General features: G+C 33.0%; 2 protein-coding genes across 7 annotated transcripts; one reads left to right on the top strand and one right to left on the bottom strand.

The window, feature by feature from the left end:
* The first annotated feature begins 6,357 nt into the window (after positions 1 to 6,357).
* LOC18040628 (ATP-dependent RNA helicase DBP2) lies at positions 6,358 to 14,361 on the top strand. Of its 2 annotated transcripts, XM_006432003.2 has the most exons (15): positions 6,359 to 6,792; positions 6,965 to 7,057; positions 7,168 to 7,332; positions 7,463 to 7,558; positions 8,093 to 8,167; positions 8,716 to 8,877; positions 9,408 to 9,488; positions 10,942 to 11,040; positions 11,310 to 11,405; positions 11,931 to 12,062; positions 12,810 to 12,884; positions 13,196 to 13,285; positions 13,433 to 13,507; positions 13,709 to 13,946; positions 14,063 to 14,361. In XM_006432003.2, the coding sequence occupies exons 1-14, from the start codon at positions 6,511 to 6,513 to the stop codon at positions 13,880 to 13,882; spliced, it is 1,695 nt and encodes a 564-aa protein (XP_006432066.1). In that variant the 5' UTR covers positions 6,359 to 6,510; the 3' UTR covers positions 13,883 to 13,946; positions 14,063 to 14,361. The 2 variants fall into 2 exon arrangements, with proteins under 2 accessions (XP_006432068.2, XP_006432066.1); XM_006432005.2 differs by lacking the exon at positions 14,063 to 14,361 and having other exon boundaries at positions 6,358 to 6,792; positions 13,684 to 13,775.
* Positions 14,362 to 15,267: 906 nt separating this feature from the next.
* On the bottom strand, positions 15,268 to 19,942 carry LOC18040593 (protein NETWORKED 4B). 5 transcript variants are annotated; one of them, XM_006431996.2, is made up of 4 exons: positions 19,732 to 19,942; positions 18,890 to 18,947; positions 17,826 to 17,931; positions 15,268 to 17,181 (listed from the first exon to the last, which is right to left on the bottom strand). In XM_006431996.2, exons 2-4 carry the CDS (start codon positions 18,902 to 18,904, stop codon positions 15,476 to 15,478), a joined length of 1,827 nt encoding a protein of 608 aa, XP_006432059.1. In that variant the 5' UTR covers positions 18,905 to 18,947; positions 19,732 to 19,942; the 3' UTR covers positions 15,268 to 15,475. The 5 variants fall into 5 exon arrangements, with proteins under 5 accessions (XP_006432059.1, XP_024038679.1, XP_024038680.1 ...); XM_024182911.1 differs by lacking the exon at positions 19,732 to 19,942 and adding an exon at positions 19,207 to 19,544; XM_024182912.1 differs by lacking the exon at positions 18,890 to 18,947.
* Between the last annotated feature and the right edge of the window lie 4,029 nt (positions 19,943 to 23,971).

The following is a 23,971-nucleotide window of genomic DNA, read 5'->3' as shown; positions in this document are numbered from 1 at the left end:
TTGGACTAACTCATACTTGTTGTAAGGGATAATATTCATCAAATTCATTTTTTATTGTGTAGAAACTTTATTTGTGTATCTCTAGTACATTTATCATACCTTAATTTAGTTTCATCCATTTGTTCAGTGAATATTGGTTGTGACAATATTTGCAAACAATCTATTGGGACTAAACTAATGTCTATATGAGACCTGCTAATCTCTGTATCGATCATGGCTAATAATTCTACGGTATTACAATTTTTTAAATTTAATATTACTAATAATACTAAGTAAGGTTGTCTGAGGTATAAAAGGTGAGGATTGAGCAAAAGGATGTTTTGATTTATCATCCAATGTCTTAGAGTGTTGATCTAGACACTCATCTAGATATGCATTATTTGCCTCAATAATTTGTTTATCCTTTTGCCTATTTTGTGTCTATTATCTATGTAAATTCAAATCCTTATTTTTCTAATTGAAATTTTAATCTTTCTGTTTCTAAGTTTAATCTTTTTCAAATTTTGGGCTTCTAGTTTTGCTTAGACCTTGTATTTCTATCAGTTGCTTTTCATAAGTTTTGATTGAACAAAATGTACAAATTTCTACCTTACAATTCCTACACTTATATCTAAATTCTATACTAAGAAAAAGTTTACATATGTTACATATGATATTATTACTAAATCCTTGTCTATGTATGAACTTATGTTGGCATTCTATTTTTTCATCTAATTGTTCAAGGTCTAGTCCTTCTAATTCTATATTCATAAAAATGTATTCTTCATCATCAGAATCGGTGGATTCTTTAGAGTCAGATTCTAAACTCAAATCTTCTAATTTTAGAATTTCATATTCATTAATTATACTCTTCACAATCATCACTATTTTTACTTGCACCTTCTAAATTATGAAGATTGACACATTCTTTAAAATGGTCATTTCTTTTGTTAGGACAACTACCTGTGAGATATTTTGGATTTCCACAAAGAAGCACAATTTTTTTTTTTGTTAGTGTTGCGTAAATCAGCAAGTGTATTAGTCGGCACAAGTAATGTAATGTAGAGTAGGGTATCGTAGTCGGCACAAGTAACGTAATGTAGAGTAGGGTATCGTGTCACAGAGATTGTATTTCCTATTAGTTACCGAAATTATTCTAATCCTAATTTATTTAAACAATCGAATAAGTGAATTTAGATTATAAATAAATAAAATACCTAAAAATTAAATAAAGATGCAAGCAGTAATAAAAATCATCAAGAGATTAAGACACTAGGACATCCGACTTTACCATAACTAATCCAATTTAATCCTCTGTTTATGCTATTAAAGATTATTTTCCATGTTGACAGTGAATTTTCATAATCTATTCAATATCCTCTCTCGAGAAATATTAATAATATACTCTCATACTAGCCCGCTATATCTAGATCTATGTGAATTTAAATATGCAAAAATCCATTAAGTTCTATGAAAATTCTTAGATAAACTGCATGAATTATGTTGGTCCAGCTCTGTCTTTCGTTCAGTTCATGACATCCACTACACAGAGTAAAAACACATAAATCTCCTCTTAATCTCATTATGTATCCTCACATCATTCAAATATTGACCAAATATTTAAAAGCATTAAGTGCAATAATAAACACTCAATTATGGAATAAATAAATTAAAAATAATATAGATTTATTGAATTAAATCTTTATAATTGGGCTACATTATAGCTGTAACAAAATAAATTAATTCATGAAAATATAAAGAGAATTTATAAATTTAATTAAAAACATTCAAGCAAGACAATAAAAAAAAAGAAAGAGAAAGATTAAACTCATGAAATTTTGCCTTTCCAGTCTTTGCAAATGACTTCTCCAAATTGCTGCTCCTCCTGTTTGTGGCAGCAGCTTCTTTTTTTTTTTTTTTTTTTAATTATCTAATTCTCTCGGCTTCTTATGTCAATTAGTGCCGCTGCCCTCTAATTCTTCAATTGATGGCCTTTTTATATGAATAATGCTAGCTGCCCTTTTTAACTCCTAAGCCAACAAGAATTTTTAAAGCCCAAAGCCCATCACGTGCTTGCCATGTATATTTATACAAGTGTTATCCACGTGAATGCATGCATGATGGTTAACTTAATTAAATTTTCCTTAATTTATTTCAATTAAATTTCTTTATTACTTTCTCTTTCTGATTTATTCAAGCAGATTTCTTCCTAAATATTTCGATTTAATTCCTCTTTAATTTTACTTACTTGAATAATTCTCAACTATACTTACAATAATAAAATATAAAAATTAAGATAAAAATTTACATGATAAAATATAATTTAACATAAAATTAAGTAGGAAAATATTAAGATATTGTATAAATTCTAAGCACATAAGCTAGGTTTCTTAACATACTTATAGTCCCTTTTTTCTTGTCTTATATGTTTGACTTTTTCTAATCATTTTTCTCTTATTACTATATAGGGCTTAAAATTTTTTCTATACTTTTCTTTCTGTATTTTTGGTCTTTATATTGTTGTGGATCATAAATAACCTTTTTACAAAAATCATAAATCTGCTTTTTAACTGTCTTCTGAATATTAGCTTGTACACATTTTTCTTTAACTATACTATAAGTAAATACTATTTTTGGTCCTAGTCGTAAACCCCTTTTTAAAGTTTTTATTTTTCCAATGATTTCAATTTCTTTTCCTAATATTCATGGTAATTTTCTAAAATATTTATCTCTTATTATTCATCAAATGACCTAGCAATTTTGCTGGCAATTGATGCATAATCATTACTAAATTCTCTAATATATTTCCAACTTAAAAATTGAAGTTGGTCAAGGTTTGCTAAGGCTACATCTTGTATGGAGGTGTTGCCTCTACCTGGGTCCAATCCTACACATATTTTTCTAATAAGACTTGTAAAATTATATGGGTTATTTCCTAGTTCTTTGGTTTCTAAAACCTTATTAGCAAAGCCTCTTTTATAAGTATGTGGATCCCAAGCCGCTAAATTTAATATAGTACCAGATTGACTTGTTGTTGACAATGTCCTAAATTCATCTACAAGTTGTCTTTTACTATAGGTTTTATAATCTTTGTTACTTCCACTATGACTTCCCTTAGCTATAGGGTATCTTTCTCATAAGTTATATGTTGTATCTCTTGGTTATGATTCGCTAAAACTTATTTTTCCCTGTTTATGTGGATTAGTAATGCCGCTCCTAGCTTCTTTCGCAATATTATCCATTTTGATGGACTTTTGTGTTTTAAATATCATACTCGCTTTTAACTTGCCTTCTATTATATCATCAATATATATAATATTATATTCTCTATCTAAAACTTCTACTGCTTGATCATTACTCATTTCTAACATTAATTCATCATATTGAGAATCAATAATTTTGTTCATTTCTTTCCATGTGAATTCTTCTTTTATAGCCATCAAACTACTTGCATCATCATGATTGTTGGTTGTGCTAGCTTGATAATTATAATTTTGAAATCTTAAATCTATTGAACCATCACTATTACGATAAAATTACACTATCTTCTGGTACTAAAATTGATTTTTCTATAAAAGTTTCTTACTTCCAATCAAATCTTGCATTAGTTTTTGCTAAGAATTTTTTTGCTTCAATTGCCTTAATACATTAAGTTCCTAAAATGTTTATTATCTGATTATCATTTAACTTATATTTAGTTGTGTATTTTCACTAAGTCTTCCCATAAATCATGTACAAACTAATAAGTTATCATCATTTCTTTTTATGTGGTAAACTCTAATTTTTATTCCTATTCTTAAATCTTTACAAAAAAATGTTAGCTTTTACTAAATGGGGTAAAATATATTATTCCTACTTAATTATTCATATCTAGTTCTATACTTCCTAAAAGTCTTGTTCTATATTTGTAAACCAGTTATCATATCGACAAACGAGGGTTTTGGCACCTAAATTTTCTCTATACCTATTATACCTATTATAATAGATCCTAAGTGACCCTGTTTGAGGTCTTTATCACTAATTTAATTACAAGAATATTTATCTATTAAATTAAATTTAATCATTTGGTCTTCATGAGTACAAGATACATATTCTTCACTGTAATTTTGATATAACAAATGTTTATTAAATAAATTTTCCTTTTTGTATACTATATTCGGATTCAGTAAATCTAATTTATTTTGCCTAAACCTTTCTATTTATTCATCTAATTCTATGAGATTTTTGATTTTAACATCCTCATCTTCCTTTTTTTTTTAAAACTAAATATCCTTTTTAACTATTACCTTCTAATTTACTAGTACTAGTACTGACTATTTGTTTTCCTTTATCCATTAATAATATTTATAGCTCTTAGTTTTCTTAGGTTCAAGGTTTCTTATATCTGTGTTTTTCAAATCTTCCTATCAAATTTTCTCATTCTGAAGCTGGTATTACTTCTAAACTCTTAGTATTATCTAATTGTTTTAATTTTAATCGTTCTTCCTCTATTCTTGAGATTTTATCTAATTATTTTGATCTTTTACAAAATCTAATTTTTCTTTTAAATTTTAAAAGTTAGCTCTATTTTCTCTTAAACCATCTAAAACTTGTTAACATAAATATTTCTTTATTATTGATTTTGATGATAACAAACTTGATTAAGATTGATTAATCTTTTAAAAGCTCAAAATAATTTTCATATACTTTTAAATCATCATTCTCACTTTATAAATGAAAATGATTTTGATTATTCTCTTGTAAATGGTTTTAATTGAAAAAGCTATGAGAACCTTGTTTCATAAATATTGTTTCAAGTCCTATAAAATGGATCTATTTGACAAGTTTTATAAAGTGTTGGTTTTGGGGTGCAAAATAGTTCACAGTAGTAGTTTTTAAAGAAAACGGCGATCCGACATGTTGATAACGGCTCGCCGACATCATACAGAACAGAAGATTAGCCTCTGGACCTAAACGACGATCCGACATTTTGATAACGGTTCGCCGATATCGAATAGAACTGAAAATTAGCCTCTGGACCTAAACGACGATCCGACAATTTTGATAAACGGCATGCCGAAATCGAACAGAACTGAAGATTAGCCTCTGGACCTAAACGGTGATCTGACATCTAGATAACGGCGATCCGACAATTTGAAAATCTAGCCCAACGGTCATATTGACCAGTCAAACGACGATCTGACATCTAGTTAACAGCAATCCGACAGTGTGCAGAAAGTCAATAACGGCTAGTTTTCAGTTCCAACTATAAATAAGCTCATTCAAATTCAAACAAGATTGATCACAACACGACCATTGAGCTTATATTCGAGAATACAATTTTCATATAGCTTTAAACACATTCTTACTTCATCTATTCACACATTGGACATTGATTTGTAATCTTAAATATTGTGTGAGAGAAAAACAATTTGTGATCTTTTACTTTGAGTGATTGTAAGTGTTGGGATACGATAATCTCTTGTTGTAAAAGTTCATTGACATCTTGGAAGTTAAGTGTAAGCATTTAAAGCCTTGAAGGCTTGCTTAGTGAAATCCTTAAGCCTGGAAAGTTTGGAGGCGTGGACGTAGGCGAGGTTGGCCGAACCACGTAAAAATTTTTGTGTTTGAATCTCTCTTCCCTTATCTTTTTATATTGTGATTGATTTAATTGTTATTACTTTAAATTCATTTTAGATTTGCATGATATTTTGTTTTAAAATTGAATAATTTTTAGAATCCCAATTCACCACTCCTCTTGGGTTGTATAACTAGAATTTCAAATTCTTATTCGTTCTATCAAATTCTGACTTGAAATTTCTACCTAAATTAATTAATAATTCTATTAAACTATTTAACTATGAATTTTCTTTATGTAAATCGTGTTTAAAGTTTCTCTCTATATTGTACTTTATATTATATCTATTTAAAGTTACCTTCTAACTATGAAAAGTACCAATTTCTAAATTTAAATATTCTACTCCCTTCGTAACCATACTATGATACTAGTTCGTGTGAAGGCAAGGAGAAAATTAAATAACTTAATAGGCTGGGGGTGTAAATGAATAATGAGTTAAGGACTTAAAAATTTTTGTAATTCGGTGCCTTCGTTTTCCAACTACTCCTCGGGGCTTTTATAATTTCGCTGTCCTATTTAGCAGACTCCATTTGCTTTGCTCTTCCCAGTTAGCATGAGTAACTTGTCAAAAGTAACCACATAGACTCTTATAAATCAAGTGATCTATATTTAAAGGCGTATCTCAGATTTTTACCCGCACTTTATTTACAATGCTAACTCTATTGTCTGCAACGTTCTATTTTTATTTTTTACTTTTTAATTTTTTTAAAAGGATAGGTAAATTAAATTAAACTCTTGCATGACCTATATTTTTTTAAAAGAATTTTATTTTAAAGTTTTGAAAGACTGAATTTCAGTAAAATCACAAAATGCCTCACTGAGTCTGAAATTATCCCAACCATACCACCGATCCATAATACTCTAAAACCTCTCAAAAACGAAGTGACGACCGAGTAATCTATCTCGACAGTGAAATGATGTATGAACCACCGCACCGGAGAACCTCGAGCTCCAACTCAGTGAGCAAATTTTCTTCTTCTTCTTCTTCTTCTTCATCATCATCATCCTCCTCAGTAGTAACCCTAGACTCTGACATGACGACGAAGCTCTCTTTCTCTTCAAAATCCCTCCCCAATTTCTCCAACTCCAACTCCAATACCACGTGCCGCCGGAGCTACGCTTCTCACCCCGTACCCCAACCCGTTTTCAATAATTGGAAACCATCAGACCGCGTTCTCCGCTTCAATCCTGAACAGGTGCCTCATTCATTTTTGTCTTTTTTTTTATTGGTTTAATAGATTAATAACTGAAGCGCTTTTAAGTTAATTAAAAAAAGAAATTAAATATTATGATTTAATCTGTTTAGCCAACATTGGTACCTTTTGTTTTGAAACTGCATGTGATGAGAGTATTATTTTTATCTTACAGATTGAGGAGGTTCGTTTGCGTCTTAACGTGGATGTTACTGTTGCTTCAGGCTCTGTTCCAGCCCCTGCACCTATTGAATCTTTTACTGACATGGTATTGTCTTTGAATTTATACCATTGGATAACCCATTACTCGGCATTTGATTCGTGACTTTCAATGGTTGTCGGCAGCTTATAAAATGTTTGGACTTTGTATATTTTTAGTGTTTACACCCGAGTATCATGAAGGATATTGAGTTTCATGAATATACGAGGCCAACTTCTATTCAGGCTCAGGCTATGCCTGTTGCTCTCAGTGGAAGGGATCTATTGGGTTGTGCTGAAACTGGCAGTGGCAAAACTGCAGCATTCACCATTCCTATGATTCAGGTGGATAAGCGAGTCCCTTTTGTAATCGACTATTTTCTCCTTTTGGCTGTATGGATGTTCTGACTCTTTATTTCCTACTTATGATGGTAATTTTCCTTTCATGTTTGTATTTTCTAATATATGCATGTAGCACTGTGTGGCTCAAACACCTGTTGGACGTGGTGATGGACCCTTGGCATTGGTGTTGGCTCCTACCAGAGAGCTTGCCCAACAAATAGAAAAAGAGGTAGGAATCAGCTACTGTGTTCATGAACGTACTTATGAAATTGTTTTGGAAATAGCTGGTTTGTTACACTGTTAAATTTTACCTGCATTAATTTCTTCTCTGCCGAAGGAGCCTATTAACAGTTGAGGGTTCTTTGGACCATTTTGGAATCAAATTTGTAAGGAAATCTGTATGAATAATATATATTTTTCTCTCTCTACTGTTTAGCTAGGAGTTCCATATGTTTAACCGTGTGATGTTTTGTTTACTTTAAACTGGTTACAGTTTATTCTGCTGTCAACTACTTTCAAGTATCTTTTGCTACTGTCATACTTGACTTGCTTCTTTCCTCAGCTTGAGCACATATTTCCGTACCTCTTTTTGGATTTTAAATCTCTGCATATTCTATCTAAGAACTATTTATGCTGCTTATAGGATTCTTCATATTACTGCTTGCATATTATATTTCTGTACCCTATGAGTAGTATCTTCTCATACTGAAGTTGCTGCTAATTCTTTAATGTGTTATCATCTTGATATGGTATCCATATACAGGTTAAAGCTCTTAGTCGATCTCTTGATTCCTTCAAAACTGCAATAGTAGTGGGTGGAACAAACATTGCTGAGCAGGTGACTACTTTTGGCATGATAATTTTGTCTTGATTTATTTATCTATTCATTTTTAAGCTTTAATGACTTGTTAAATTCTCAACAGAGCTGGTTAAGACCTTTCTTTGTAGCATAAATGTCAGGGGTATGAAACCCTGAGACTTCTCGCCATATTATGTTCTGTAAGTGTCCTGATTATGGAAGGCTGTAGGCTTATTTTAGTATTCCTTAGTTTAAAACTCGGTTGAACTTCTAAGAATGGTTGAGAACTTTCTAGGAGTCAGTAAAGGCAAATAAAAATAAATTCCATAGGTTTAGTGATAGGTTGGTTGACTTCTCCATGTCTGAAAGTGGTATATCTTTGGTTATAGGCATAGAAAAAAAGTACTACTGTTTATATTTGGTAAGCCTGGATTCCTGTCTGAACCTCTTTTTATTTTTATTTTTCCCCCCATTGTAAACCAGGAGTAAAGGTCTGAAGCTTTGATTTTATGTCAAGTGATTCAACAGTTTTTATTTGGTTATGCTAATGCTTACTAATTTCCTTTTGTTACTGGTGACTTTGACAGAGGTCTGAGCTACGAGGAGGAGTCTCCATAGTGGTTGCTACTCCTGGAAGATTTCTTGATCATTTGCAACAAGGAAACACTTCTCTTTCTAGAGTTTCATTTGTTGTTCTAGATGAAGCAGATAGAATGCTTGATATGGGGTTTGAACCACAGATAAGGGAGGTATATGGACTCCCCATCTTACTATTCTTGTTTGATGTGTGCACTCAGATTCACACTTGCAGTTGCAGGTTTGCTCACATACATTTGGGCTGGCATAGAGCATCTGTTTAAGTTCATATCGTTTGGCTCTTTGTATCCACTTCTCTTTTCTAAATGTTTAGCTCCCTTCTTTTGGCTCCATAACTTTTCTTTTTGGTGTAATTGTTCAAACAAGGAAAAGGGGTGGGGAAAGCCAACAACATATTTAAACAGAATGATTTATGTGAAACCTGTGAGGGAGATGTGAGCATAATCATCTATGTATTTCCGCTTCATCTTTTCATGCTTCTTTATGATGTATATCAACTCTTCAATTTTTGTGTAAAATTTCTTCATAAACTTATCTTTCATTGATGTGTTTGTTCTATAACTTTTTTGGTAAGGGTGACCATTAATATGGTGATAGCACAATATCATGATATCCTCTCCTTATGCATTCTTCATTTATGTTCTCTGACTTGAAATATTGCACTTTCTGATGCTGATTGCAGGTAATGCAGAATCTTCCAGATAAACATCAAACTTTGCTGTTTAGTGCGACCATGCCTGTGGAGATTGAAGCTTTAGCACAGGTTGGGTCTCCTATTAATTCCCCACATTCCTTTTATCCCGTAAGGAGGGAAAGTGGTATCATCTGAAAACATTTCTGGAAAGGCTATTCAAATTACCAATCATCTGTATACATTCCTAGTCCTTGAATTGTTACACTGTGTTTGATATGCGTCAATCAGTTTTTTAGTTTCATTAATGAGTAGGAAAAGACATGTAGACTAGTTTTGCTATCTGATTCACATATCATTTTAATGAGTTGATTATACTTTAGGCTCATAGGCTGCATGAAATCTGAAGGTAGTCTTTGAGCTAATATTTTGACCTTGTCCAGTGGTGGCTTGGAAATATTCTTTTGACAACTTGATCTTAGATTCCTTAAGATTCAGGTTGACTATATAATACTTATTCATTGTTCTAGGATAATAATTGTACCATAATTTTATTTAACTAATCTGTCATTACACTGAATTCTCTCTCTCTTATGTGTGTGTGTGTGTTGTGTGTGTGTACATATACATATATATATTATTTTTATTTTTCAATTGATACACTGGATATTTGATTTTCAAATGTCACTTGAATACTATGCTGAAATATAGTCTGGTGACAGTTAACCATTATTTTCGAGACCACCCAATGATTTAATCAGTTCATTTGGTATAATATCTTTCACTGTAGTTCTTATATGCTTTATTTTAGCTTGTTTAGAGTGGTGTTTGATAATGATAAATACTAATGAATATTAGGTGTACTTTATATATGCTAGCAATTGTATCTGTCCCTCCTATGTTGGGAAAATGACAGAGTATGGTTTCTGATCTAGAATTTATGGGTTTCAAATCTTTCTAGTGATCAAATAAACACCAAAGAATTCATGCTTCTGTCAGAGCTGAGAAATTCACTGTCTTAACTATGAATTGAAAGTTTGGGGTGTTTATTATCTATCGGTACTTAGTAAAAATCTGTAAAGGAATTAGAATTTTCTGGTAGAGGAACAAGGACTAAAACTCTTTGGAAATGTGTAGTGGCAGCACTGTTTTCGATAATATAGGAGCAAAGAAATGTTCGTATTTTTTAGGGAAAAGTGTAGATAATGCTGAAGAACTGTGGGATAGTGTTCTTCTTCTTGCTTCACTTTGGACTTCAGTTCTAAGGAGTTTCAAGATTCATCCTTTTCCTTCATACATCTAAACTGGGATGGGGTTTTGAGATAGGGAGTTATAACTGTTTCTAGTGTTGTATAGGGGTGTTTGGGTATACTTTCGTATAGCCCAAATAGTCCTAGTTCTTTTCTCTTAGTGGACAGCTGGTCCACTGTCTGTTTTAAATCTTCTTCATTGATACATTTTTGAGATTTTTATCAAAACAAGATTAGAATTTTTTTGTGATAGTCTCTGTTGTTTGTAATATCTTATCATAAATGATTATCACAAAGGATTATTACATATACTCTATTCTTGTTTTGGATTTCAGGAGTATCTAACTGATCCTGTGCAAGTTAAGGTGGGTAAAGTGAGCAGCCCAACAGCAAATGTTATTCAGATTTTGGAAAAGGTTTCTGAGAATGAAAAGGTATGTTATCTATGCACTGTGGTTTATCAAAAGTTTGGTGGTTTAAAAGTTGGTTGACGGGAAACTATTAGTGGCAAAAGCTTATGTTCGTAGATAATATTAGTATTTGACCTCATATAATATCTAATTTTTGGAAGTATACATGAAATCTATCATTATATCTTGGCTAGTACGGTATTTTCTTTTTTCCCTTTACGTTTTAGTGCATATGATCCTTTTATTGCTGGAATTGCTTGCTGTAATGAGAGATAGCATCTTATCTATTGCAGGTTGATCGGCTACTTGCTTTGCTTGTGGAGGAGGCTTTTCTTGCTGAAAAGTCTTGTCATCCCTTTCCTTTAACCATTGTTTTTGTGGAAAGGAAGGTACAATATGTTCTATATTCATCAGTATTATCAGTATGATTATTGTCATATTCATCATTTTAGGATTCCAAGTTGCAATATTTCATATGTCAAAGATTAATGGATTGCTCTGTTTTAAGCTTATTGGTATTTGACAAATATGTGCTAATTTTTTGCCAGATAGTAGAGCTTAATATTTTTGATAGGTTCCTAGCCATGCACATTTCAATTTCAAATAATTTATCTATATTTGTAATGGCCTCTCTATTTTAAACTTGTCTTGTAATGTTTGTAAATATTCTGAAACAGTTAAGATTCAGTATATGTGGTCAAAATCAAAACGAGATAGCTTATTAGGTTGGTTTTGCATTTGACTACAAGCATGACTGATATAGTTGAGGCATCAAGGAAAATTGGAAAAGAAACCTAGGAAATGATGTTGCATTTTTCTTTTCTTGTTTATGATATATCTGTTTTTATAATCTTATTTCATCTTGCAAGTCTTTATAGAAAGTTTTAATACTCAAATATGGATCTACATTGTAGACAAGGTGCGATGAGGTTTCTGAAGCATTGGTAGCAGAGGGTTTACATGCTGTTGCTCTTCACGGTGGCCGTAATCAGAGTGACAGGGAGTCTGCTCTACGTGATTTTAGAAATGGCTCTACTAATATTTTGGTATTCTCATATAAATTGCTGTGAACATTCTATGTTTGCTCTAAAACCATAATGATTGATCTTAATGTTTAATGCGTGATGTGTTATTGCCCTCTATCCACATTCTTAATTTACATAATAATATGTTTTTACTTTGGAAAATGTTATCTGATTATGTTGTGTTATTTGGAAAATTTTGAGATCCCTTTGGAAGTCCCATGGTATTTTTATGGCTGGGTTTTATTCTACATAATATTTGAAATTCTGCAACTCAAAGTAGCCTATTAAAGAATACCAAATGATTTAAATCTATCACCTCCACTGGAAATGAGAGGGATTCAATGTTTTTACTGTTGTTCATAAAGTATTTTGTGCTAATAAGTTTATCATCAATTGTTAATTGTGGTGTTTGGATGTCAAATAAAATAAGTTGAAGCTAATTGATTGTCTTTGGACACACTAATTCTTACAGTGTTTCAGTAACTTTTGAGGCATTCCATCTTAAATGTCATTTTTATTTATAACTGTCTATAAAGGCTGATATTGTTGTGAAATCGAATATTGTGGAGACATAGTGGTATTTTGTTAAGTAATAGTTTCCCAAGTATTATGCGTGGCTTATGATTTAACCTATACTGCACCCTTTTGTTTTCCCTATCCTGAAGTTCCACTTTCATGTTTTTTGTTTCTCTGGTTTCCCAAGTATTATGTGTGGCTTATGATTAAATATTTTTTAGCCTTCCTAGTTTTTTTTTTTTTTTTTGGCAGGTTGCCACAGATGTTGCATCTCGTGGTTTGGATGTCATGGGAGTTGCTCATGTTGTTAATCTGGATCTGCCAAAGGTACTTTTGGCTGCAAGTGAAAGCTTGTGCACAACCAGTTTTAATATCACCACTAATTTAGATGGTGATATGAAAAAATTAGAATTCTGTTTAATTTTAGCAATCACAGTTTTGTTGTTTGTGATCTTCCTGAGCATAATATCATGGATTTAGATTTTATCTTGTGGTTAGCCGTGACTAAGACCTTCCCTTGGGGTGGTCATGAAGTCTTTCTTTCTAATTTTATGCATCTCATTAGCCTCATCTTTTCATTTGATGTAAAATCTTTTGAGAAAAATCTGAAGCTTAAGTTGTGGCTGCCTCAATTATAGACCGTGGAGGATTATGTGCACCGGATTGGAAGGACCGGGCGTGGTGGATCAATGGGACAAGCTACTTCTTTTTACACAGATCGGGATATGGTACTGTTAATTCAAAATTTGACTTTCTGGACAATCCTAATTCTCTGTTAATTCAAAATTTGATTTTCTGGACAATCCTAATTCTCTCTTCAATGTGTATATATGACACTTTCAATTTTTTTTTATTGGTGTGACTATATGTTCTAGCTCCTTGTGGCACAAATAAAGAAAGCAATCGTAGATGCTGAATCTGGAAATGCTGTGGCATTTGCAACTGGGAAGGTACAGATTTTTAACTTGATAATAATTCTATAGATGAGCAAAATCTTTTTGCCTGCTGTTTTTGTTCAGTTTTTACCTTTACTCTTCTTTTGCCAAGTGAGGAATAAAGGAGGTCAATTGATTAAAAGATTTTATTTTGAAGGGTTTTTCACTTTCTTATTTCTTTCCATTTTCAGTAAGCTCGGTGCTATTTGCTTTCAGGTTGCCAGAAGGAAGGAGAGGGAAGCAGCAGCTGCACAGAAAGGAGCAACAGTTGCAACGTCCAAGCTCTCGATGATGGGACCGTCAGTAAACATTGAAGACAAGTACAGGTTCATGATTGCAGCTTCAAACATGAAAAGGGAGGGTGCGGCAGATAGTGCTTGGGATGACTGAAAGTTCCCTATGGTTTCACTAGAAAGTTGATAGTGATCTGTGTTTTAGGCTCCAAAATTCACAGGTTTGTGAAATTATTTTACATTTGTTTTTTATATTGGTGGTCTTCATAATTTCAGCAAATCTGTCTGAGAAGCTAGAATATTGAGGCATCTCTCTCTCTCTCTCTTTCTCTTGCAGTGTTTATGGATGTAAATTTTTAAGCATCTGGCTTTATGATTCATTCATAGTGTGCCATTGATGACAAGGTTCTTGTAAGTTGTTCACGTTGCATTATTGTTCCTTTACAACATCAATGTATTTAGTAGTAGGAAGAAACAAACTGGTTAATGCCATTGGTGTTTGTAGAATTGGCTCAGAGGTTATAGATTGTGTATTTTCAGAAGTCCTCGAGTAACCACATATTACTCGTATGAAATATTTGTGACAGATACTTTCCCACTCTGAGGTTATGTATAATAGATCCATTACAATTCACAGTTCTCTGTCAAGTTAGTTTGATTTTCATTTCGGTAATGATGTTGGCATGAAGCCTATCAAAGGTTTAACAATTCTCGCCCTCTCTGTGCTCGTATTACTTTTTTAATGGAAATTTTTTGGGCACTGATTTGTGGTGCAAAAGCATTTGATGAGCTCTTTGACACATGAAATCAACCTAGTCTCTCGGGTTATTTGGCATGGATTTAATGGTTGTCAAGTTTTCACCACTTCTTCCTGTTCATTTGAAACAATCTTTTGTAATAAAGAACTCTGAAATTGCAAAATTTAAAGGACAATTTATCCAATGTAGGGTACATAACAAATGGAGACTCTTGAATTCATGCATAGCAATGCAAGAGCAAGCTGATAAGAATTTTTAGGTAGATGAAATTCTTGTTTTGGGTGCTACACGTCCAGGTTGGCTACTCATATTTCGTTCTGAACTTAAATGACCCCATTTTCTGGCATAGATTTGCTTAGTCAACACATTGAAATTAATATTCCTGTCCATTAAAAGTTGACGTGGATTGAAAATTTTGCAGAAAACTTTTTCATGGAATGGTTACAATCTAGAGTTTATCCTAAAAATCAACTGATACCAGTCTGTAAATTATTTTTACCAAACACCGGGAAAATCCGCAATTTGTCCCACACTTTTTGTGGAAAAAAGAAAATAATCTTGTGAGAAATCGGAATGATGTCTTCAACTTTATTAAGGCACCAGCAGCCATTGGTAGGGACAAGCTCGCATAAATTTTTTTCCATCTTGATTTCATGATGAATTATTAGTGGCAAATTTGGATCTGTAACATTTCCAATTAAGAAATTTTGCAAAAAATAAATAAAGCTTGAATTTGAGTTCGTAAATTCAAATTTTGCACCAAATAGAACAAAAAAAAAAAAAATTGAACTTTTACTTTCCTTCCTGTTCATGCATTTATTTTCTCCAGTAAAACAGAACAAAGATCAAAAGACACAAGCCACAAAACAAAGATCAAAAGACGCAAGCCATATACTTACAAGCAAATTAGAGTTTGGCAACTAACAACCTAAATTATTAAAAAGGAAAAAGGGGCGACATCAACATGCATGCATTCAATCAATTAAACAATATCAACATGATGTCAAAACTGCAACTCCTTTGTGTCCTATGACCGCCTTTCGAAGGCTAATATAACCACTTCTATAATGCTCAAGTGAGAAACACAGCTGTCGTATGGCTTCTCGTTTCTCCTCTGCTCCTTCCAAGATCACAACTCTCTGTTTCTCAATCTCCTCCTCCAGCTCCTTAGCTTTCAATCTCAACTCCCCTACCATTCTATGAGCATCTTCGGCACCCTTAATTAGCTCCGTATGTTCCATATGTAGCTGCTGCAAATGCTTTTCCATTTGATCCATGCGATCGTCTCTGGAAATCACATCAGATTCAAGCCTGTCTCTCTCAGCCTTTAAACTATCTAGGCTTCTGTTTAGATTTTCTATATGTTTGTCTCTCTCTGCAATGCTTGCTTTTAACTGCTCAATTTCACCAACAATTCTTTCCTCCAACTCAGTTTTCTGAGTCTTGATTATTCGAAGCTCATCCTCCAGAGACCTTCCACATGATTCCCATTCTCTTAGCTGCTCCACCAAGCAAGCCTTTTCTTCATATAATCCCGATATTTCAGCCTTAATCTGTGCCTTTTCGGGAAAAATTTTCTGTTCTGCATCTGAAACTGCCATTTTCAAATCCCTCACTTCGTGATCACGGTCTGACAAACTAGTTTTTAAACTTTTAATTCTTTCTTGCAGCTTGGAAACCTCTTTTCTCTCCGAGTTCAGCTTAGATTTCCATGTTGTAATATCTTTCTGAGCCAATTGAAGTTGATTTTGCAAAGTTTGGATTTTCTCAGATCTATTGCTCTCAACTTCTTGTTTCAAACTAGCAATTTCTGCTTCTGAGAGCATAAGTTTCTCCTTTGTAATTCTTAGCTCTTCCATAAGGGCCTTTACCTTGTTATCCAGGTCTAAACTTGGCGTTTCCAACCCATTAATCCCTTCTTGAAGCTCCGCATCCCACATGTTGACATTTATCTCTGCTGGCGATCCAAAGTCAGCCTGTAAATAGTTATTTGTTTCTGATGAATTATATTTTTGAAGCTCAATCTTCAACCTCAAAATTTCTTCATTTGAAATATGTATCTTTTCATTAGCAAGTCTCAGCTTTTTCTCATATCCTACAATTCTAGCAAAAAGAGCTTCAGGATTCTCATTTTTTGCACCTTTCATAGATTCATCTGCAATCCTTTCCTCCTGCGAATGGAGTTTCTCTTTTGCTTCACGAAGCTCTGTCTCCAATTCATTGACTTTCCTCTGCAGCCCTTGATCACCACCATTCCCTGCAAAAGCTGAGTAATTGTTGACTGAGGAACTATCAGATTCTGACTCAGAGTCGGATATGGAAGATGATTCATCTCCTTCTTTCGGGTAAAATTCGGCACTGCTTCCAGCAGAACCAAGGAAGAAATCAAAACCAGCAGCTCTGGGGCCAGATTTTCGACGGCTTGGCCTTTGGTCAGGAGAGGGGCACATCGAAGGCAGTTCTGAGCTGATATCAGAAATGCCCGAGCCCTGGGATTGGAGGTCTGATGGAATATTTTTCCTCAATTCTCCTGTTACATGATCATAACGCTCAGCCAAAGACCTGTACATGCGGTAGAATTCTTCAACATGAGATATTAATTCTGGCCTCTTTTGATAATACATCTCAGCCTTTTTAGCAAATGAATCTCCATCCTCTTCAATCAGTTTCAGCATCCTTTTGACGCTCTGGTCCATCTCTGAAGATAGAAAACGCTTGGTCAGTTTCCTGTTCAGCATTTTGGTCATTCAAATGGCTACAGAGTCAACTCTTGTTAGGAAACTCTCAATTCTTCAACGTTTGGTCGTTCAAATGATTAATTGTTGGACAGTTTGGTGGTTCAAGTGATAGAGCACTAAACTCTTATAATTTCAAATTTAGAGCTTGGGAAATCCAATCATATCCAAATAGCTCGAGTATTGGAATTAGGCAATGCCAGTACAAGTATACAAAGGTTTTGTGGGGGGGGGGGGGGGGGGAGAGGAGTGACTAAAATTATCCAATCGTGTACCAGCTTACAAATTTCAAGATGCCACCATTAGAATGTAAAATGAATATCCTTAAGCCGGTCAAATATAAGACAAAAAACATAAGATCCATTAGACAGATATTTCCCCAAATAGAAAACAAATCGATATCCCTAAACAAGACAGAGTTTTGTTTATAGGAGGAATCATTCAGTAAAAATCATGTAAAGGGCAGTAAAGCAAAAATAAAAAAAATACAATTTACGAAAAAAGAGATTAAAATCTACTCTAAATCACTTAGTAACTAAAATCTATTGCAAATCACTTAGTAATGAATAAGACCGTGAAGTAACTGCATACTCAAATAAATGCTTGCCTTCAAGATTCTCTGCAAGCCACTTAGAATTTTTGGGGCTGATGTGGCTATCCCACCACCAAGAATGTGACTTTCTTGACTCCATCCTCTTCATTTTTGAGTGACCCTGGAAAAAGGAACAGCCAGATAATACTAATATTAATTGATTTCAAATGGTAAGTTGACCAAAGTAAATAAAGCATTTGAAAAATTCACCAACAACTGTGTAAGTTGAAATTTTTAAATAAAATTCAAGTAAAGCCTTATCAGGATTTCCTGGTGCCTCTATTTAATATCAACAAGGCCCATATTGTTTCTTCTTTTTCTAAAAATTATAAACTATTAAAGCACTGCCAAGACCCCAGTTTAAAATAATAGAACATGATTAATGTTTGACTAAAAATATAGTAATATTTTAATCTTACTAAATATAACTTTATAAGCTAAACTGTCCTGATGCAGTCTTCAAAATTGAACCTTCTTAATAATGTCCACACATAAATTAAGGTTGTTCATTTGTAAATCTCATGAAAATAATAACTATAGTTCAATTATGTCATACTAATCCTTATATATATACTTTTTTTTTTAATTTTTTGAAAAATAAATGTATAAATTTTAATAATTTTGCATATTAAGAAGCAAGAAGAAAAAGATCTAAATGAAATATGGAAGTTATAAATTTTTACCATTTTAGCAATAAATATTAAAGGGCCCTAATTAAATTTGCCTAAAGCCTCTAATTCTCTCAAGCCAGCCCTAATCCAGGATTTCCAATGACCCACTGGCAATTCATCTGCCCCACTGTGTTTCAACGACCATCTATCTAATCGTGAGCACAATCAAAATTTCAAATATATAAGTCTGTACATAGATAAAATCTAGCTCATAATGCCCGCTATTCCGTGATTTATGTTCTAAAAATACATGCACATCCTCCATATAAAAGAAAAAGATAAAGATAAAAAGGCGAAGACAAAATGGAAGCATCCATCTTTCTAAACACAACCAGCTGCTAAGAATTCTTTACCAATAGAAATAGTTCCACATTTAATTAGGATAAATGATGCAGATTCAATTCTTACCAAAGATGCAGCCATCAAATGAGTTGGTGAAAATTGAGAGCTAATTCAATAAGGTCACCTTCATAAAAAGACCCCAAAAGATTATATATACAAATATCATACCCAAAATCAAGTTACATAAACCACTAAATTAGATTAACACAAAAAAGAAACTATAATTTGCAGGAATTGCTACGGTACCTGTACAACAAATAACAACCTATGAAACAGATTTTTCTAAATGCAACAAAACTCTTATTTCCACCAACATTATATCATTAACATTTGGTTATGCTACTGACTAGAAGCTATATGTTACAAATATTGTTAGTTCGTACCGGATAGCTAAATCCTGCCATTATCATTTACAGCAAAAGAAACTAAAACCAAGCCAAGGTAGAGATACCCTTTTGCCCAAATTAACCCCAAAGAGAAAATTAAAATAAAAAGGCCTGAATTAAACATGACCGCCTCCGAAGTTGGAAGGAGAAGCGTAGCATTCACGCGGAGCAAAAGCGCGTGGGACTTATGAGGCCTAGGTGAACTAAATGACATAAATAATCCCCGCGAAAATTGACTGTAGAGACAAAAAAAACTATACGAACGAGACGTCCAGCTACTTCCACGCGTTTCTTTAACGCTACTTTTATCTTATTTTACTTTATTTTTACTTCAAATTTCTATTCACAAAATAAAAATCCCAGATGAAGTAAAAACTGGGGCAATTTTCCCATGAATATATAGAGCCTTCAATTTCATCAGGGTTTAAAGAACTAGATTTAAAATTAAAAAAAAAATCACAGATCCAGACACGGAAGCTAAATTAAAATTTGCAGTGCCAGAGTTTGATTGAGAAAGCTTACAGATAGATGAAAAGAGAAGAGACAAGATCCTTGGCTTGGAGCTTCTTTATGTTATTGTTATTACAAATGATGAAGAGGATGTTGAAAGAAAATCAAATTCAGACAAAGAGAGAGATATTGTGTCTGTTGTGTTGGGGTGGTGGAGTGTGTGTTTGTTTGTTTACACAGAAGAGGAGTTTGATAAGGCTTCTTTATTCACATGGAATTATTCAAGAAAGTCAAAAGTTTTTCAGCAAATATTATATAATAATATTATAATTTTAATAAGCGCAATTAATAATTAATTGAATATTGAAATTGAAGTTTTGATAGATTGAAAAGATCTTAGCAAGTGTACCCACTAACAAGTCACTTTCGATTCCTGTTAACAATGAGTTTTGAGTCATTCCACTTCAGTATCGCCTGTTTATATGTATCATATCTTATGTGTGCCAGTTTCCAAATATGCCAATCTTTTTTTGTATTATTATTATTGATTATAGTTAAATTACCATTTTAACCTCCGTTTTTTTATTTTTCATCAACCAATCAATACACTCCTCTAAAACAATTAGATATATATATATATATATATTTGCCTTAAGGAGTGATGAGACTGAATTGAAACTTAATATGCTGAAAATCCATGCTTTGGTTTTGAATGCCTGAAATAATCCAAAAATATCTATGTTCTGCCGCTTCGTTTGTTGTTCACCAAATCAGCCACTTGTTTTTAGTTGGTTTCTATAATCGAAGATGCAAAGCCTGCTTCTTTTGCCAATTGTAATCCCCATTCCAATAATTCAGCTTCTGCAGAACTGTATCTGTCCACAGCTCAGAGTTTCTCACAGCAGCAGCTACAACCTTATCATTTAAGTCTCTAATTATTGCACCCAATCTAGCAAACTTTTTCTCTATATCAGTAGCTGCATCAACATTAATCGACAGCATTACTGGGTGAGGTCTCCATTTCAATTTCTTTCCATTTCTGATCTTGCCAACATATGCTTGACCAGGATCTTTGGTAGGCATCAACCACTGCTTCTGGCTTTGCCACTGATATCAAAGGATCTATCTTATTGTTCTCGAAACAAATCCGTTTCTTGCATTCCAAGCTAGCCAATAACACAGGTTCAAATGCTGCCTTGTTTAAATCCTTCGACAAATCATGAATCACACTTAACTCACCCACGTTTGCTCTAGTAATAGTGAGAGGAGCATGTCTCTGTAGTTTATAAGCCTGCTTACATTCCATGAGAGTATCGCATGTGATCTCCACTCCTCTCCTACAAAGCTAGCAAATTGGGCTCTACAATAGCTTTCTCTTCCACAAGTTCATTGCAGTTGACAAAAGGTTCTTAGCTGCTCTCCACATAAAACCCTTGACCTTATTTGGCAATTAGTAAATAGAACCGCACTTCGTGCGGCTTTAAAAAAAAATTTAGTATTATTTTTTTTATTACTTTACACTTGATAAAATTGATAAAAAATATGAATTAATTTTTTTTAAAGATGACGCAGCCTTACAAAACTAATGTTATTTATGAAAGTTAATTATTTTGTTGTTAACTTTAAAAATATATATTAATGTGTATAGTTAAGTGTACACAACCTTTTCATCAATAAAAATTATATTCACACTAATCAACTCTCTATTTTTTTTGGTATTAACAGACTCTCACATCTTACAAAGTCTAACACTTATCATCCAACTATCTTTATCATTGTTTAACTCATGAAGAAAAGAATACTCCATGAAGCACACAATACAAAAAATTTAAATAAGTCAAAAAATAAAAACACAAGAACATTTCTAAAGAGGATGTTAGTTAAATAATAAAAAAAATCCAAACATAACAAATCTTAAATACTTAATAATTATAGAGTTTGAAGAAGCCAAAAGACACTAAATAAAAGGTTGTAAATTAAATATGAGATTATGGCATTAAAATTAGGCCTTAGTGGCATTGGTGAGGAAAGATGAAGGAACCTTCCTTCCTATATTAATTAGTTGATGTATTTTAAACCACTAAAGTTTAGTTGTTGGCTTAATAAAATAAATGAATATTTCAAAACTATAATTAATTTATTATTAATGGTTACATATTGTTAAATTTAAATAAAAAGAAAAAGACACATGTAATCTTTTATAATCTACTAATTATTTTCTATTTTTAACATTTTGTAATGTAATTATTTTTTTAATATCAACCAATTTATTAGATAATAGAGAATACAAGAAGATGAGAAATAGTGATGCCACATCACCTCCTCTAGTCTCAACTTTATATATATATATAGTAGGAAATAGGATCGAAGGATGGATGTTTTCGTTGGAAATTAAAAATTAAGAACTCAAATAACACAATGGATTGGGTTGGCTTTGTCAAATTTTAAAAATAAATTACCATCTTTAAAAATAAATAGATTTGCTTTAGAACGCGGTTAGTCAGGTTTTATTAAAGGTACGTGGCTTTGTATCTAGATCGATGCAGAGCCAAGTCTGCCTTTAGAACCAGATCTGACTTAGAACAGATCAATGTCCCGCACGTTCTAGTTTCCAGCCGATATACCAAATATATTTACCAAATAATTATTAAGTTCTTTAAGCAAGCCTAGCAACAATCATACATCTAAAGGCTCATACACAGTACTAGATCTAGAACCCAGAAATGGTGCTCTGAAGGATTGGAGGGAGAAGAGAAGAATACAACTGAGGATTGAGATCTGGTCTCGTTGCCTCAGAGGAACGTAGCAGTTGTATGGTAGATCTGATATAGATCAGTCTGCAAAGTATGCATAAAATTTAAATGCTTAAAATAAATTGTGAAAATTAAAGTACAGAAATTTAAACATTCATGCAAAGCTTTAAATAAAATTTACAAATGCTTTAATGCTTCAAAATAAAACTAGAAAATGAAATGCTTACATCGATTGCTTTTTCTTTGTAGAGAAGAAAGGGAAATTAATCTTAAAGGTAAGGAACTATTCTGTAAACAGAAAAATTTCTTTGAACCCTTCGGATTCCTGATTCCCAGAGAGAGAGAGGGAGAGAAGAAAGAAGAGAGAGAAGTTCTAAACTTAGAAATGAAAAACCTTTGGAGTCTAAGTATCTAAGTCTTCCTCTTGGTTTTTTATACAAAAAATTTTTTAAACTGTAGACTGTAGCGGAGCTGAGGCGAACAGTAATCTTTGGAACTCTCCACTGTAGACTATAGCGGAGATGTATCATACAGCAGATTTCAGAACTAAATTATTCAGTCTTTAAAATACAAGTATAATACGGGTGAAGAGACATGTGCGCTCTCACTTGTGTCCATGGGACCACCCGAAAATACAATCATAATTACAAAAGGAAAATACGATTACAATGAAAATGAATAATTACTTTTTTTTTGAATAGTTACAACAATAATTACAATGCTTTATCAGAGAGAAAATTCGAAAACAGTCGTCTTCATTTTTATCTCCAAGAGAAATGAATGGCTCTTCATCTTCGTCTTCTTCTTCAGAGGAGTCTGCTACTAAAGACTTTGACCGAGAGGTGAGGAGTTGTTCCATAACTTTGAAATATTCTTCTTCAGTTTTGGCACTGGCCAAGAGAGATTGGGCTTTGGATTTTTGGGTAAGAAAGGTTTGTTGGGCTTTGTAGCCTTTTATGGTTGGCTGTAGGAAACCTTTGGAACAGAGCCAATTTTTTATAACGGTGTCAGTTAGTTTGGTCTGTTCGTCAAATTTTGACCACCATTTTACTTTGAAGGTTCTTTGGATAATGAGTTGGATTTCTTGGGTATGAAATCTGAAATTCCACATCCATACCCATGGAAGAAAGAAATTTGTACAGAAACAAAGAAAAGGGGGAAATCTTTTTTCTGATTCAGAATGGACATAATGAGCTTTGAAAAGGTTTAGACAATGGGTGGCATTTGGAGTTAGAATTTGGGGTATTGGGCCAAAGAAGTTCCACTATTGTTGAAACCAGTTTGGGAGGCTTTGGACGGTTATTTTTTAGTTAAAGAAAAATAACCATGAATGAGATTTCTTTGGGTTTTGTAAGAAGAATGTGTTAAACCAGGCTTGTTGATAATCCCAATAGGAATAGGTCAAACAATGTGGTAAACGCATTTGGAAATTTGGAGGGAAAGATTTAAATTTGTGAAGTTGATCACCCCACTGGTTTGGGCTCAAGACTTTTAGGATAGTGGCCGTGGAATAGGCCGGCTCTGAATGGGTTTCACTGAGAAAGAAATGTTTGAATTTT

Source organism: Citrus clementina, unplaced genomic scaffold (assembly GCF_000493195.1).
Source record: "Citrus clementina cultivar Clemenules unplaced genomic scaffold, Citrus_clementina_v1.0 scaffold_5, whole genome shotgun sequence".
Taxonomy (NCBI): domain Eukaryota; kingdom Viridiplantae; phylum Streptophyta; class Magnoliopsida; order Sapindales; family Rutaceae; genus Citrus; species Citrus x clementina.
The sequence above is the reverse complement of the archived record's forward strand: the minus strand, read 5'-3'. Positions and strand labels throughout refer to the sequence as shown.

What these genes read in the sequence shown, in the direction of transcription:
- LOC18040593 (XM_006432000.2), bottom strand. Translation starts at nt 19,233, where the DNA reads ATGATAATGGCAGGATTTAGCTATCCG. An exon ending in TGGCAGGATTTAGCTATCCG is followed by an intron (nt 17,932 to 19,206) that starts GTACGAACTAAC and finishes TCCTTTTTCCAG; the next exon opens with GGTCACTCAAAAATGAAGAG. An exon ending in GCTTGCAGAGAATCTTGAAG is followed by an intron (nt 17,182 to 17,825) that starts GCAAGCATTTAT and finishes TTCTATCTTCAG; the next exon opens with AGATGGACCAGAGCGTCAAA.
- LOC18040628 (XM_006432003.2), top strand. Translation starts at nt 6,511, where the DNA reads ATGATGTATGAACCACCGCACCGGAGAACCTCGAGCTCCAACTCAGTG. An exon ending in TCACCATTCCTATGATTCAG is followed by an intron (nt 7,333 to 7,462) that starts GTGGATAAGCGA and finishes ATATGCATGTAG; the next exon opens with CACTGTGTGGCTCAAACACC. An exon ending in TGGCATTTGCAACTGGGAAG is followed by an intron (nt 13,508 to 13,708) that starts GTACAGATTTTT and finishes ATTTGCTTTCAG; the next exon opens with GTTGCCAGAAGGAAGGAGAG.